The 15,703-nt window shown below is 42.6% G+C and overlaps 1 protein-coding gene across 1 annotated transcript in view; it reads left to right on the top strand.

Moving 5' to 3' along the window:
• The window catches only part of LOC124620186 (cohesin subunit SA-1-like), a 184,353-nt gene that overhangs the window by 143,705 nt on the left and 24,945 nt on the right, over positions 1 to 15,703 (top strand). Inside the window, exons 7-8 of the mRNA XM_047146856.1 lie at positions 4,430 to 4,618; positions 9,415 to 9,562. Coding sequence (XP_047002812.1) covers positions 4,430 to 4,618; positions 9,415 to 9,562 — 337 coding nt within the window. The remainder of the gene's footprint in view (positions 1 to 4,429; positions 4,619 to 9,414; positions 9,563 to 15,703) is intronic.

Below are 15,703 nucleotides of genomic sequence, written 5' to 3'. Positions count from 1 at the left end.
CCATAATAAAGAATCAATGAAAAAATACAATACTGGTACTTCAAGAAAATTTGCACCCCAGAAACCACAATGAAAAGTTTAATATCATGTTGGAGCCTACTTCATTGCGAATATAGACATAGGAATGTGCACTTTTAGCTAATTTATGGATTTTAGTGTGGTTTATGAAATTTCAATGCCCTTGGAGCATTCTAATGTCCTGTTTCTTTTATGAGTAGTGTAAGATGTCTTAATGCTATATATGTTTGAACATACGGGCTTCCTACATCATTGTAGCTGCATACATGCAGTAACAACTGTTCTCTGGTTCTCTCCGGCAACTGGTAAAACGAACCTGTTTCTAACAGGTTGGGGGAAAGTGTTGCGAACGATGGTTTGAAAAGCTTTACTTTCAAAGGTAAATTTCCTTTTACGCAAGGTGGATTATGTCAGGTGTGAGAGTCTGTGATGAATTTCTTAAATCACAGAGCATTTGACTCTCATTTGAAACTTATCAATTTAAGGATCAGCCACTTACAAGAATTGACCAGACATTTATGTCAGTGTTTAAAATTTTCCTGGCATATTTGTGTGATGTATCTTAAAGACACAAATGTAAAAAAGGACCAGTATTATATGTGAAAGCTTAGCTTCTCCTGTAGCTACACTATGTATATTAATTTAAACCATTAGCTTTTCCTGTTTGTTTATTCACAGTACTTAACAGTGATGTTGCTATTGGCTAACTGCATCACGTGTCTTATACTCAGAATATCTACTGGCAAGATCATATGAGATGAACTGTGATTGGCTTACAAAAGCACATTGTAATCTCAGTTTCGATGCTTCGGAAAGTAGAATGCTGTGTTCGATGGATTTCAAATTTATACTTTCATAATACAAAAACATGATGCGCATCAAAGATTGTTCCAAACTACTTTAAAGGGGGGGGGGGGGGGGTAGTTCTACTCTGGCATATAAAACCTTCACCATTCAAAGCATTGATAAGTTTTACGGTTCTGAGGAAAGTATACTGCCACTTAACCTGGAAAAAGTGTATTTTTACTTGGGAATAAGTATTTTTAATCAGGAGATCAGGGAAATTTTTTTCCTTGTCCGCGTATACACCCTGTATTTGGAAATAGTCTCTGGAAGATAGATCCTGTGGGCCACAGGATAGCAAACCTGCTGGGTGAAGACCTCATACTGGCAGCATATGCAGTCGGCCTAGAGCCGATATGCAATACCCCCCCCCCCCCCTCCCTCCCCCCCTCCCTTGAGAAGTTGGCAAAGCCAGCTTAACAAAGGCTGCAAATATGGTGCCACAGCTTCTCCAGACAACATGAGAAGTCCAACAAGATGGAGACTCCCAAGCGGCTGCCACCTGATCCTGAGACCCCATGGCCTGAGATTGTGAAGTGGCTGCTGGTGGCCACAGAGTGGCGGCAGCTGTGGTGGTGCTGGATACACTGGGAGACTTGACCAGTGTGCCACTAGGAGTGTGGCAGTGCTGATGAGAGACACAGTGTTGGCTGGCAGTGACAACCTGTGGAGAGACATGGTGTTGGCTGGTGCTGACAATCCTGTAGACAGTGGTTGCTGGCTGTTAGAGTGTAGAGGAAGGGGGGCCACTGTAGTGTGGACAGAGTGTGTGGGGAGAACATTGGGGCTGCAAAGGAGCTTGTGAAGAGGTCATGAACATAGGATGGAATCCAGTGGTCGGAGAGACCAGAGAGGCGGATAAGTCATCGCTGGAAATGAGATGCATCAAGGCACCAGACAGAGCTGGCTGAATTGGAGTGAGGGCACAGCAGAAGGAATGGGAAAAGGAGCACTGGAACAATGTGGGCCAAAGAATGACCTGGGGTAGTGTAAAGGACTTCAGAACAGCGTATATTGGAGCACAGGAGCAAATAGGCAGTGGGAGACCAATGGACGGCAGAAAGGTCGTCACCACGGTGTGCGTAGGAGAATGGAAAGAAACTGGCCAGAGAGTGGCCCGAGACACTGGAAGGGTCATCACCATGGAGTGCATAAAAGCATGGAAGGAAGCTGGCCAGAGGGTGGCCAGGATCAGCGGAAGGATTGTCTCTGCAGGGTGCATAAGAGCTCAAAAAGGATGTGCACCACAGAGAAGTACGTATGCTACACGGAAGCAGAGAAGAATGTCTGGCTGCATCTTCATGGTGAAAGTGTGAAGTAGGACGGCAGCTTCGAGCGCGGTGGATGGGAGAGGGCAAAGTGGATGGGAAGGACAACGACAGCTGTTGGCCCCTGGAGTGTGTGGACGCGAAAATCATTGCAAACAGATGTCCAGGCAGTGCCAACCTAAGGAGAAGAGCTGACCATGGCTGCAATAGACAGAGAAGCATCAGGCACAGCTGCAGATTGGCAGCTAAAGTGCAGTGGATGAAACGAGGAAGTGGCACAAGGGCCTGCAAAGACATTGGAGCTGTGATGAACCATCTCTTTTGACACTGTCTCACCACAGATGGGTGTACTAGTGACGAACTGTCTCACTTTATATTGTTTTGTCATTGGCAGTGACCATATACATGGTATTTAAGCCCAGAAAAGTGCAAAAAATGTACATACTGCATGTAGAGCAACTGTTGGCGCTGATGTCAGAGAGCTCTGATTGGTGAGCTGCGCATGTAGCCAGCTGCTGGCCTGGAACTGAGTGAGGGTTTGAATGCTGCTGCTGGAGGCTGTGCTCGGCCTGAAGTATCCAGCAGGTGGAAATACATCAGTGACACATGATCTGTGGATGGAATTGTTTCCTCAGTAATAACACTACTGGTTTCCTGATGCACACACTGCTTGGAAGGGTGATTTGTGCCCTCTGGTAGCGCCTGTAACAGATATTGTATCAGCACACTGTCTGTATACAGTATTGCATTCATAACATGCAATGCTCTTGGATATTAGTAAATAGTCTCCAGAGATGAGATTCCTGTAGTCCACAGGTAGGTATACCCCAAAAGCGAAGACATCATACTGGCAGCATATGTGGTCGGCCTATGGCCGATATACTATGGTATTTAAGCTATTGTACAGAATTTCTGGAGGCTAATGTTTGGATGTCATGCAGGTACACACAGTATAACAAAATCCCCAATGAAGAAATTTTAGTCTTTCTTAATGAGCCATCATTCTGAGTTCACTTTTAAATTGTTGTTCCTTCCTTTCCTCTTTAAATATGTTTTACTAAGATAATACCCTCTCAGCCAATATCGTTGATGATGCAGCTAATCGTTGTTATGTTCCTATTATATACTGTGATGCCAATAAACTCTTTCCCACATCCAGGACCCATGCTGCCACTACAAAACACTCACACTTGAGAGAAAGGTGATGTAAGAATCCACACATTTGCTCTGTCAGGTATTTCAGTGTTATCAGCAACATCAGGGATGCCCTCATTCAACATAATATGGAAATAATAGCAGGGATGTGGGTACTTCAACCAACACAAGTGCTTCCAAATTCTGGACATGATGGCACACTCTCCAATTTATCCTTCCCTGTCTGTTGATTTTATCTAACCTGGATTGTTCCCTGTCCCATTTCTGTTGCATAAAAGCCTTATCTTTTTCATGAAGAAGGGCATTTAAGAATAATGGAAGCTTGAATTTTAAGTTGCCTTTAAAATTTTTTTTGCATTAGAGTTTTGTTACAATTGTTTCTATTTTTGCAGCTGGAAACCAAACCCTGTTCTGTCTGTAACATTGTGAAAATTTAAATTTTGAAATTCAGTTTTAATAAGAAAACAAGGTTTCATATGAAGGTACTGAATGATAGATCGCAAAGTGAAGGCTTACATAAGTTTATGTGCTGGCTGAGACACGACTGTAGCTGAGAACTATAGCAGTATCAGTACTAATACTATTGAAAACAAAGAATTGTGGAAAGCAAGTTAATGAGGAAAAAATTGAAGCTATGCGCTTAAAAATGGTCTACTTCTTCAGCTCAGCATTCAACATGTCTAGCTGCTATGTGGGGGACTCATGGTTAATTCTCAGTACATTCAGGGATTTTTCCTTAATGGGAGGACTGGAACAGGGTGCACTCAGCCTCATGAGGCCAGTTGAGGAACTTCTTGACTGAGAAGTAGAGGTTCCAAGGTCAAGAAAGCCCACAACAACTGGGAGAGTGGTGTGCCGACCTCATGTCCTGCCACACCGGATCGAAATGACCCTCTTGGCAGAGGATGACACATTGTCATTTGGACCTGATTGGCCTATCTGGGCCAGAACATGGAGCTTTTCTTTGCTTTTCTCACTTAAACATGATGTTGCAATATTCACACAGTGTTTTCCTAACATTGGTATTATTATTTTTTTCTTTCTTTCTTGTTGTTTAAAATTATATTGTTTCTCATATTTGTTGTATCTTTATTTTTTAGCTTGATTGTTATGTTAGGAGATAATTTTATGTATCTGATTTGAAGGTGTTGGTTCTGCTTGCGAAGATATGCTTTTTCGAATTGATGTGGCGGCTCAAGAAACTAAAGGATCAACATGAGGATGCAGAAGAAAGTGTCAGATGTTTAGCAGAAGATGTACAAACATATTTTCAGGTTCTAAGAACTATTTTGACAACAGATAAAATGGATATTAAAGTATCGGTAAAAGATGAGGTGAGATATGAAGTACTTTACTGTTTGTTTCTTGAGATTTATCATGCAATGTACAGAATCTTATAATGTGTTTTCCATGTTTGTTATTGGCAGTAGTGAGATGTGTGGAGGTCAGGAGTGGATGACCTGTGCAGTGGGTGGTGGAACTGGATTGTCAGTGGTCAGAAAGTCACTAGTTCACCATCCTAGTGGATGGGGTTGCAGTGGCATCGCAGGTGGATTACTGGTGGTTGTCTCACATATCATCATGAAAACAACTTCGTTAAACATCCATTTTATTACTCAGCAATCTATAACAGTTGTGACGGTGCTCATAGGGGCCAGTGCCCCCAAGGGATAAGGTGTACATGGCCGACTAGTTGGTGAGCGGCCTGTTGTCACTTGTGTGTTGCTCACCTGGTGAAATGATGATGCCAGTGACTAGACAAGGGTGCTGATGTGAGGTGCATGTGATGGCCTAGGTTTGCATTCACACAGAGCAGACGCAGCCACGCGACTTGGATCGGGGCACACCAGAACACACAGAATCATGCTGTCGACCCTCATGAAGGAGATAGCTCTCAGCAGCAATACCAGCTCACACAAGTGGAGAGAGACAGCAATTGAGTTTGCCCACACAGGTGAAGGCGTATGAGCACCTGCGAGTCCCTTGGCTGGAACCATAGCCCACCAGTTTAGGAGGCTGGCAGTAACTGGAAATAAGGCCTCTGGTGGCTCACGTATTGGAAGGTGCTAAGTCAGCAGCGTCATTTAATGCAGATAGTAGGCTTATGGGTAGTAGAGACCTAGCCTTTTAGTGGGAGCTTGTTGACTCGAGTCAACTTGAAGACCAGTGTAGATCTCTCCTTGAAGCTGGTGTCTGCCAGACTGCATGCATCTGCCTAGAAATGAGCAGTACTTATATCAGTGTGGCTCATCACTTTTTGCCAAGTCATCAATTCCCACCATGTAATTGACAACAAAGCCTTGACTGAGCTGTGTAGCAGTGAGTTTGCTGGTACCATAGTGGCTCAGCCTTTCCACTGCATCAGTGATATTATGACTCTGATCTCCTTACTGGGCAGAATATGTAGTAATTGGTTTGATACCATGGAGACTGTTGTTATTGGATCAGCAGGTTGCTCCTGGTGTAAATGCATGGCCAGCCTGTATCTGACCTGCTTCCATGAGCCTCTTGCATTAACCATAGTGGCATCTTTATTTTATATAACAAATAAAATATTTATGGCACAATGGATGAGTCGGTAGTCAGAGAGTGGTACATAAATAAGTAATTGATGGCCATACTGTCATAAGAGGTGCCAGAACTATTATTTTGAAATAATATATTGTGTAATAGTCTCAGTTGCAAATTATCACAAATGATAAGTAGATTCAATGACTTTGGGTAGTTGTACAGTGGTGAGCTGTTGGGGAAAGTGAGAACATTCCCTGTGCTCAATCAGCAACACTGCCAGCTCGGTTCCATTTGTTAATTTATGATGGTTTGCACTGGTACTACCAAGCGGCCTGTCCGCAAAACCCAAAGCAATGAGTCAGGTATTAACCTGTCAGATGCAATGCTTCTTAAATGGCGGAGGTATTATCGAAGGATTTTGCCCTCATCTCTTCATGATACAGTAACTGTATAATTTGTTGTTCCGTTTATCTATAAATCTGTTGTATCAATCCTAATTTCAGATATTCATAACAGTCAGAAGTTGGTGGAGCAACAATATCACCTTCCATCGTAAATGCGAAGTTTAGTCAGGTTGGCTGACCATGTAGGTGAACATTGTTATTCCACTGTAGAAAAAATTTGCTTCCACTTGGGGGAACCAGGTGTTTGGGTTCTGGGGCCAAAACAACATTAAACAGATGGCACTCGTGAGATCAAACCTGTATCTTATCCTCTGCAAGGATGAAATTTCTACTGCGGCAGCTTGTATCTCACTGTTTCCTCTTTCCTGCTGTCTTGTAATTGTCTGTAAATTCTTGTCGCCCAAGGGTCCACTTCATGTCCATGCAGTTTCTACCATGTTCGTAAAACTGGGATCACCACTGTAATTTATATTTATCTACTGCAGATAGTGCACGTGAAAAACCCCTTGCAGAATATTAAATTGCTTTATTAATTTTAATGTTTATGTTCACAACTTAGGTTAAAAACACATATTGCGGGCACAGATTTCATTCAGGAAAAAGAAAAATGGAAACTATTAGTATACAATCAGAGATCTCAGAAACACAACTGTGGTTCAATGCATTGGAACCTCTCTGCTTTCAGCACTGCCACATTGATTCACCAACTTGCACAACAGTCTGAAGAAGACCAGTAAGTGATCAAAACTAGTTATCATTTGTGACAATTTGCAGCTGAGATCATTACGGTAAATAGTTTTAAAAACATAAATATTGTCAGTGATTTTGTATCATTAGTTGTAAAGTATGTAGTCACAAATGATTTAGGACAAATCACAATAGAAAAAAATGTAGTGCACTTTTCTCCAAGCAAACAAGTAGATTTGGGAAACTGCCATAAGTGGACATACTGATGTTCCAAGATTGGGTCAGGGTGAGTTGATAGTTAGTTTGAGAGCCAGAGAGGGACTAAGAAAATAATTTTGTAGATTTAACTATTCTCCTAATGCTTGTTTCACTGTTATATCTGCCCAAGAGTAAACACTTCTCGAGGTAATCCCACTTTGCACTACACATACAACTTCTAAGACATTTAGAATATTACGATTGGCCTGGGGGAAGAAATGAGAGTCTCTGTTAATAGAAACAGGGGAATAACACCATACTTGGCCATGGGCATGTGGCCCCCTGGTTTACAAGATTGGAATTACAGGTTCCTTGGTACTGTATTCACTGTCTTTCTTGTATATTGCCCTGAGAGTAATGATGATTCTGCCTCAGATTCTATCAATACAATTAAACCAAAGAAACTGGAGGGCCCAGGAACTGATGATAGAAAGCTCTTATGATGGCTCACCAAGTCCCACCATATGGGGGTATATTGCCTTTATAAGCCAATAAGCCATGGCTGGGACCACCGCACCCAAAATTCTTTGTGTCCTTTCCATGATACACTTCTGGAACATGGCTGCTGTCTACTGGATATCTACTTTGGATTGCCCTATGGACTGATAACAGCTGTGCTGCTAACAACTTTTTTAGGACATAGCATACTTTCTGGTAGTATTTTTCCACAGTCTAGTTTGGTAGCTTATACTGATTCAGCACACACACACACACACACACACACACACACACACACATTTCTTCTAAACTTTTTATGAATCCTTGCACGCAATATGTTATAGGGATGAATGGATGTCTTCAAAAGTTTATTGCAGACCAATTTTTTTGCATCCTGCTATTCTGTTAACTGTCACATATTTTTACATATTTTCTGAACAACTGTACATAGTGCTGTGCCCTGGAAAATTTTGGCATGTGAATTGTAAATTCGCTGTGCTAGTCAGCTAAGTCAGTGGACAGTATTGTTGACATTATGACAAATCATTTCCAGCATACACAGGTTTGTGATACCAATCAATGGTCACGCTCATGGAATAGCTAACACACTGTGACCAAGGGTGGAGTAATATTCTGTAACTCGGGCACTTGGTTCTGCCAATAAACTCAAAAATTGCAAATTTAGCCTTGCCTAGCAGCCCATGCTCAGAGTAGAGCAAGTTAGGAAAAGATAACAGGACAAGTAATAGGAAGCAAACTCACTCATCCTCCTCCAATAGGATTATGTGAGAAGCTTAGCTATAAGGATATAAATAATCGAGCTAGGGGCTCAAAGCATTCAGTCATGCCACCATTCTGTCTGCATCCTGAACCAGAGAAAATGACAGCTATTGAGTTCTACAGAAACCATGACCTACTCTTAGTGATGATGATCAGCTGACCACCTGCTGCTGATTAACTCATCAAGATTTGGCATGAGTTGCACCATACCTGTGGCATGGCTGGTGCAGGACTTGGAGAAGTTTCATTGATGCCGGGAGCTGGGTCCAGCCAATCTCCACCCTCTGAGTGACCTCAACCGATGGACTACAAGCTTTCTATGATCTGGCTGGCAAAGTCACAGCCACCTAGACATCATCGGCCACAGTCCTGTCTGCCTCTGGGGAGTGACCATGGTATTGCTGCTTGGCATCAGGATGTCCAGCATTGGCTATCGCACCCCAATGCACGTTATGGGGACAATGAGTAAACACAATTGTGCTTAGCTGACATGAGTCCCTCACCATTCCTCTCGCCCATCCTGAAACATAGCAACATGAAATAGGCTGGGTCATTACAGTAGTTTTGTGTGTTTCTGGTGATTAATTCCCATAATGTGTATAGGCTGAAAGAAAATTAAGTCTGAAGTGAGAATATTGTTTTTCTTATAGCTTTGTAAATTGTTAAGTTTTTATCACAAATAACTAGTGAACTGTTACAGACATAATAGATATGAAACTTCCTGGCAGGTTAAAACTATGTGGCAGACCAAGACTCGGTCCAGCACACGGTTTTAATCTGCCAGGAAGTTTCATATCAGCACACACTCCGCTGCAGAGTGAAAATTTCGTTCTGATAATAGATATTATTTTCAATAATATTTCTTCCAGTTATGCATTGTTTATGTCATTTGTCAAAAAACAGTATTTTAACATTATAAATAACAAGAAGATGAGACATAATGTGAATATGCACTGTTTAAATTATTGTTGCTTCATTTTGTGGTTATTTGCATTTGTTTGTCAACACAATTTTATTTTGTTTGTTGCATTTTTTATCTTTCTTCCTTGCAGATTTTTTTAATTCTGTGTGATTTCCTACATGCATTTGGGGCAAAAGCTACAAGGGCTCATGGATTTGCTGTACTTACTTGTGCACCTGACAGTCAACTCCAGTCTGACATCAACCGCCTTATTCAGGAGAGATTGTTGGCAGATGAGGGTATGCATACATGTTTCGTTGCTTTATTTTTAACTTTTATCTGGACTGTGCTGTTAGTGATGTATCGAAGTTGGCATTTTATGTTGAGAGGCTGCAGTGAAAGACGTTGTCTTGATTATATTCAAGTTGGATCAGTAGCACTACAATTATTCTGCCATTACATGCATTAGCATGTCTGACTTCTCCTTGATGTCATAATGATGTATGTTGGCCAATAATAGGCAGACTACAGGTTATGAAAATACAAATGGTCATTTACTACTCGTGCTTATGATGCTGAAGTCATTAAAAACTCAATTTGTAGTGCATTTAGAATGGTAGTATAAGTACTTATCGGAACTTGTTATAATTCTGAGTAAAATCAGAAATTTTAGAAAGAAGTGTCAAATACTTCCTTTTTCTTTTATTTGTATTATGAGAAATTAAATCTCCTGAGACAGTATGAGGTGAATATAAATGTCTGTTGACCTGTTATAGGCAACATCAGCAGACAGCTAGAAAATCTCTCGTATGAGATGTAATTGCTACCCTCAATTCTTAATATTGTCTCTATTGCTGGTTGGATTATTTGAAGTGGACCAATTTTAGGAATCATCCCCATCTAACCATCTCCAGTGTCAATGTAATTTTGTACAAATGTACCACATCGAATAGAATTTAGTTGTACAAAATTTAAGCTCCAGATACGAACAAATTTAAGGTTTTAGAAGCCTTTCAAAATTTCGTGAAAGTTCTGTTGCAGTTTTGACCAAATTACAGACTATTTAATGTTGCAACTAATAGTGATGTAAGTGACACTCTTGTATTAGGTGCACAAGTTTTTGTGCTCTTCTCACTCTTAAAATTTCAAGACAAAGTTATTCATTGTTTTCATGATAAATGAGATCAAACATGGGGAAAAATCAATCACAACAAATTTTCAGCCTTTCTTCTTCTCTTTTTTTCCCCCCCTTTGTGCTTAAATGATTTCTGAATGAGCAAAGTACACTACACTGAGACCACATTACAATTGCTGCAGAGAAGTTACTTGTTATTGATTCTACTGAATTACAACAGTCATTTATGGGTATTCTAGTCATAATTGAAATGTAGACATGCTATAGGAATTTTTTATCAAGTGTGTCCTTACTCTGATGTCATATTGCCAAATATTGTAATTTCCTATATTCTTTATTTTTGTTTCATTAGAAAGAGGTGATTTTATGCCAAAAAAAGGTTTTGTTTATGTTTGTGTGGAAATGACAAAGTGGGGATGTGCCCAGTACTTGAAAGTACATTTGTAATTAGGTGAGTGTTAGCCTGTTCTTCTTTTTGAATTATAATTGAGTAATCAATCACTTTCAAGTCCAAAGAAACACTGAGCAATTTGTTGCCAAGTTAGTTACAAACCTAAAATAAAAATACTGTTCCCAATAATATTCTTCTGGGTATGTGAGGATGTCACACTTAATAAACCTACCAATATTTCAATTATATTAAAGACAGATATCATCAGGGTGACTGCTTGTGGTTTGTGGATGATATTTTATGTGTATTACTTGAAAGCTGCAAGATGTTTATGTTATGCAAGGTTTTGTTATAGCACAATGGTGTCTTAATTTGAATAATTTTGACTAGTGCAGGTGGTTTCAAATGTTTGATATTAATTACCACATTAAATAATTGATTTTTTTTAGATAGTTCAGATAAACTGGTATCCCACTTTTAGTAATTGTAGCAAAGGACTCAAGTCACTAAACAAACTCCATACTCGTCATCAAAAACCAGCTGAAACTACTCTCTGGTTCTGATCTTAAATATACCGAACTAAAGTGCTGGCAGGTCGATAGACACACAAACATACACATGAAATTCAAGCTTTCGCAACAAACTGTTGCCTCATCAGGAAAGAGGGAAGGAGAGGGAAAGACGAAAGGATATGGGTTTTAAGGGAGAGGGTAAGGAGTCATACCAATCCCGGGAGTGGAAAGACTTACCTTAGGGGGAAAGAAGGGGTATACACTTGCACACACACACATATCCATCCGCACATACACAGACACAAGCACACAGACACAAGCTTGTGTCTGTGTATTTGCGGATGGATATGTGTGTGTGTGTGTGTGTGTGTGTGTGTGTGTGTGTGTGCGAGTGTATACCCCTTATTTCCCCCTAAGGTAAGTCTTTCTGCTCCCGGGATTGGAATGACTCCTTACCCTCTCCCTTAAAACCCACATCCTTTCGTCTTTCCCTCTCCTTCCCTCTTTCCTGATGAGGCAACAGTTTGTTGCGAAAGCTTGAATTTCATGTGTATGTTTGTGTTTGTTTCTGTGTCTTTCGACCTGCCAGCACTTTCGTTCGGTAAGTCACATCATCTGTGTATATATAAAAACAAAGATGATGTGACTTACCATACGAAAGCGCTGGCAGGTCGATAGAAACGCAAACAGACACATACATACACACAAAATTCAAGCTTTCGCAACAAACTGTTGCCTCATCAGGAAAGAGGGAAGGAGAGGGAAAGACGAAAGGAAGTGGGTTTTAAGGGAGAGGGTAAGGAGTCATTCCAATCCCAGGAGCGGAAAGACTTACCTTGGGGGAAAAAAGGACGGGTATACACTCGCACACACACACATATCCATCCACACATATGCAGACACAGTCAGACATATTTAAAGACAAAGAGTTTGGGCAGAGATGTCAGTCGAGGCGGAAGTGCAGAGGCAAAGATGATGTTGAATGACAGGTGAGGTGTGAGTGGCGGCAACTTGAAATTAGCGGAGATTGAGGCCTGGTGGGTAACGGGAAGAGAGGATATATTGAAGAGCAAGTTCCCATCTCCGGAGTTCGGATAGGTTGGTGTTGGTGGGAAGTATCCAGATAACCCGGACGGTGTAACACTGTGCCAAGATGTGCTGGCCGTGCACCAAGGCATGTTTAGCCACAGGGTGATCCTCATTACCAACAAACACTGTCTGCCTGTGTCCATTCATGCGAATGGACAGTTTGTTGCTGGTCATTCCCACATAGAATGCATCACAGTGTAGGCAGGTCAGTTGGTAAATCACGTGGGTGCTTTCACATGTGGCTCTGCCTTTGATCGTGTACACCTTCCGGGTTACAGGACTGGAGTAGGTGGTGGTAGGAGGGTGCATGGGACAGGTTTTACACCGGGGGCGGTTAGAAGGATAGGAGCCAGAGGGTAGGGAAGGTGGTTTGGGGATTTCATAGGGATGAACTAGGAGGTTACGAAGGTTAGGTGGACGGCGGAAAGACACTCGTGGTGGAGTTGGGAGGATTTCATGAAGGATGGATCTCATTTCAGGGCAGGATTTGAGGAAGTCGTATCCCTGCTGGAGAGCCACATTGAGAGTCTGGTCCAGTCCCGGAAAGTATCCTGTCACAAGTGGGGCACTTTTGTGGCTCTTCTGTGGGGGATTCTGGGTTTGAGGGGATGAGGAAGTGGCTCTGGTTATTTGCTTCTGTACCAGGTCGGAAGGGTAGTTGCGGGATGTGAAAGCTGTTGTCAGGTTGTTGGTGTAATGGTTCAGGGATTCCGGACTGGAGCAGATTCGTTTGCCACGAAGACCTAGGCTGTAGGGAAGGGACCGTTTGATGTGGAATGGGTGGCAGCTGTCATAATGGAGGTACTGTTGCTTGTTGGTGGGTTTGATGTGGACGGACGTGTGAAGCTGGCCATTGGACAGGTGGAGGTCAACGTCAAGGAAAGTGGCATGGGATTTGGAGTAGGACCAGGTGAATCTGATGGAACCAAAGGAGTTGAGGTTGGAGAGGAAATTCTGGAGTTCTTCTTCACTGTGAGTCCAGATCATGAAGATGTCATCAATAAATCTGTATCAAACTTTGGGTTGGCAGGCCTGGGTAACCAAGAAGGCTTCCTCTAAGTGACCCATGAATAGGTTGGCGTACGAGGGGGCCATCCTGGTACCCATGGCTGTTCCCTTTAATTGTTGGTATGTCTGGCCTTCAAAAGTGAAGAAGTTGTGGGTCAGGATGAAGCTGGCTAAGGTGATGAGGAAAGAGGTTTTAGGTAGGGTGGCAGGTGATCGGCGTGAAAGGAGATGCTCCATCACAGCGAGGCCCTGGACGTGCGGAATATTTGTGTATAAGGAAGTGGCATCAATGGTTACAAGGATGGTTTCCGGGGGTAACACATTGGGTAAGGATTCCAGGCGTTCGAGAAAGTGGTTGGTGTCTTTGATGAAGGATGGGAGACTGCATGTAATGGGTTGAAGTTGTTGATCTACGTAGGCAGAGATACGTTCTGTGGGGGCTTGGTAACCAGCTACAATGGGGCGGCCGGGATGATTGGGTTTGTGGATTTTAGGAAGAAGGTAGAAGGTAGGGGTGCGGGGTGTCGGTGGGGTCAGGAGGTTGATGGAGTCAGGTGAAAGGTTTTGTAGGGGGCCTAAGGTTCTGAGGATTCCTTGAAGCTCCGCCTGGACATCGGGAATGGGGTTACCTTGGCAAACTTTGTATGTGGTGTTGTCTGAAGGCTGACACGGTCCCTCAGCCACATATTTCCGGCGATCAAGTACCACGGTCGTGGAACCCTTGTCCGCCGGAAGAATGACGATGGATCGGTCAGCCTTCAGATCACGGATAGCCCGGGCTTCAGCAGTTGTGATGTTGGGAGTAGGATTAAGGTTTTTTAAGAAGGATTGAGATGCAAGGCTGGAAGTCAGAAATTCCTGGAAGGTTTGGAGAGGGTGATTTTGAGGAAGAGGAGGTGGGTCCCGCTGCGACGGAGGACGGAACTGTTCCAGGCAGGGTTCAATTTGGATGGTGTCTTGGGGAGTTGGATCATTAGGAGTAGGATTAGGATCATTTTTCTTCGTGGCAAAGTGATATTTCCAGCAGAGAGTACGAGTGTAGGACAGTAAATCTTTGACAAGGGCTGTTTGGTTGAATCTGGGAGTGGGGCTGAAGGTGAGGCCTTTGGATAGGACAGAGGTTTCGGATTGGGAGAGAGGTTTGGAGGAAAGGTTAACTACTGAATTAGGATGTTGTGGTTCCAGATTGTGTTGATTGGAATTTTGAGGTTTTGGAGGGAGTGGAGCTGGAAGTGGGAGATTGAGTAGATGTGAGAGACTGGGTTTGTGTGCAATGAGAGGAGGTTGAGGTTTGCCGGAAAGTTTGTGAAGGGTGAGTGAGTTGCCTTTCCGGAGGTGGGAAACCAGGAGATTGGATAGTTTTTTGAGGTGGAGGGTGGCATGCTGTTCTAATTTACGGTTGGCCTGTAGGAGGATGCTCTGAACAGCCGGTGTGGATGTGGGAGAGGAAAGATTAAGGACTTTTATTAGGATAGGAGTTGACGGGTGTGTTCATTGGCTGAGTTGATGTGTAGGTGAAGGATTAGGTGGGTGAGGGCAATGGATTGTTCAGTTTGGAACTGGTATAGGGACTGATGGAAAGAAGGGTTGCAGCCGGAGATGGGAACTTTAAGTGTGAGGCCTTTGGGGGTAATGCCAAATGTCAGACAAGCCTGAGAAAATAGAATATGGGAGCGTAATCTGGCTAGGGCGAAGGCATGTTTGCGGAGGGAATGTAAATAAAACTTAATGGGGTCATTGTGGGGGTGTTGTGAGGGTGACATGGTATTAGAAGGTGGAAAGTGTAACATGAGGCTGAAATGAAAATGAAAATAAAAATAAAAATATATGGGGAGGGATAAAGGTGGACTGGAAAGTAACTGGAGATCTGGTGTGAAAAAAGGCGAAAAGGTGTTGGTTACAGCTGGGCTATGTTGGACTTGGGTTGGTAGACAACGATGTGCACAAAGGTTAGGTGGTTGTGTTGCCGCCAAAACACGTTAGAGGACGAAGAAATTCGGGAAAATTTCGAAAAAACTGCGTGTAATATATTAAAAGGAGTGGTTTTGTGGTGGCAGATTGTGAAAATGAGGCTAACAATTGTCAGACGAAGAAATAATGACGTTAAAACCTGTGGGAAGCGGCTAAAAATTATCAGTGATGTGGGAAAAACGGAAATGGAAATAAAGCGAAAGTTATTAGAACTAGCCGAAATGGTTGTTTAAAAGGATGTGGACTCGGCACCTTTGCACTGTTGTGGGACATCTAGCTGTCCAGCCATTATTGCCTTGTGTAGGTGAACTCACTTTTCATCACCCTGAGCTTG

The sequence above is a fragment of the Schistocerca americana genome, chromosome 6 (genome assembly GCF_021461395.2).
Source record: "Schistocerca americana isolate TAMUIC-IGC-003095 chromosome 6, iqSchAmer2.1, whole genome shotgun sequence".
Lineage (NCBI taxonomy): Eukaryota > Metazoa > Arthropoda > Insecta > Orthoptera > Acrididae > Schistocerca > Schistocerca americana.
Note: the sequence above shows the minus strand (reverse complement) of the source record. Positions and strands in the feature narration are given on the sequence as shown.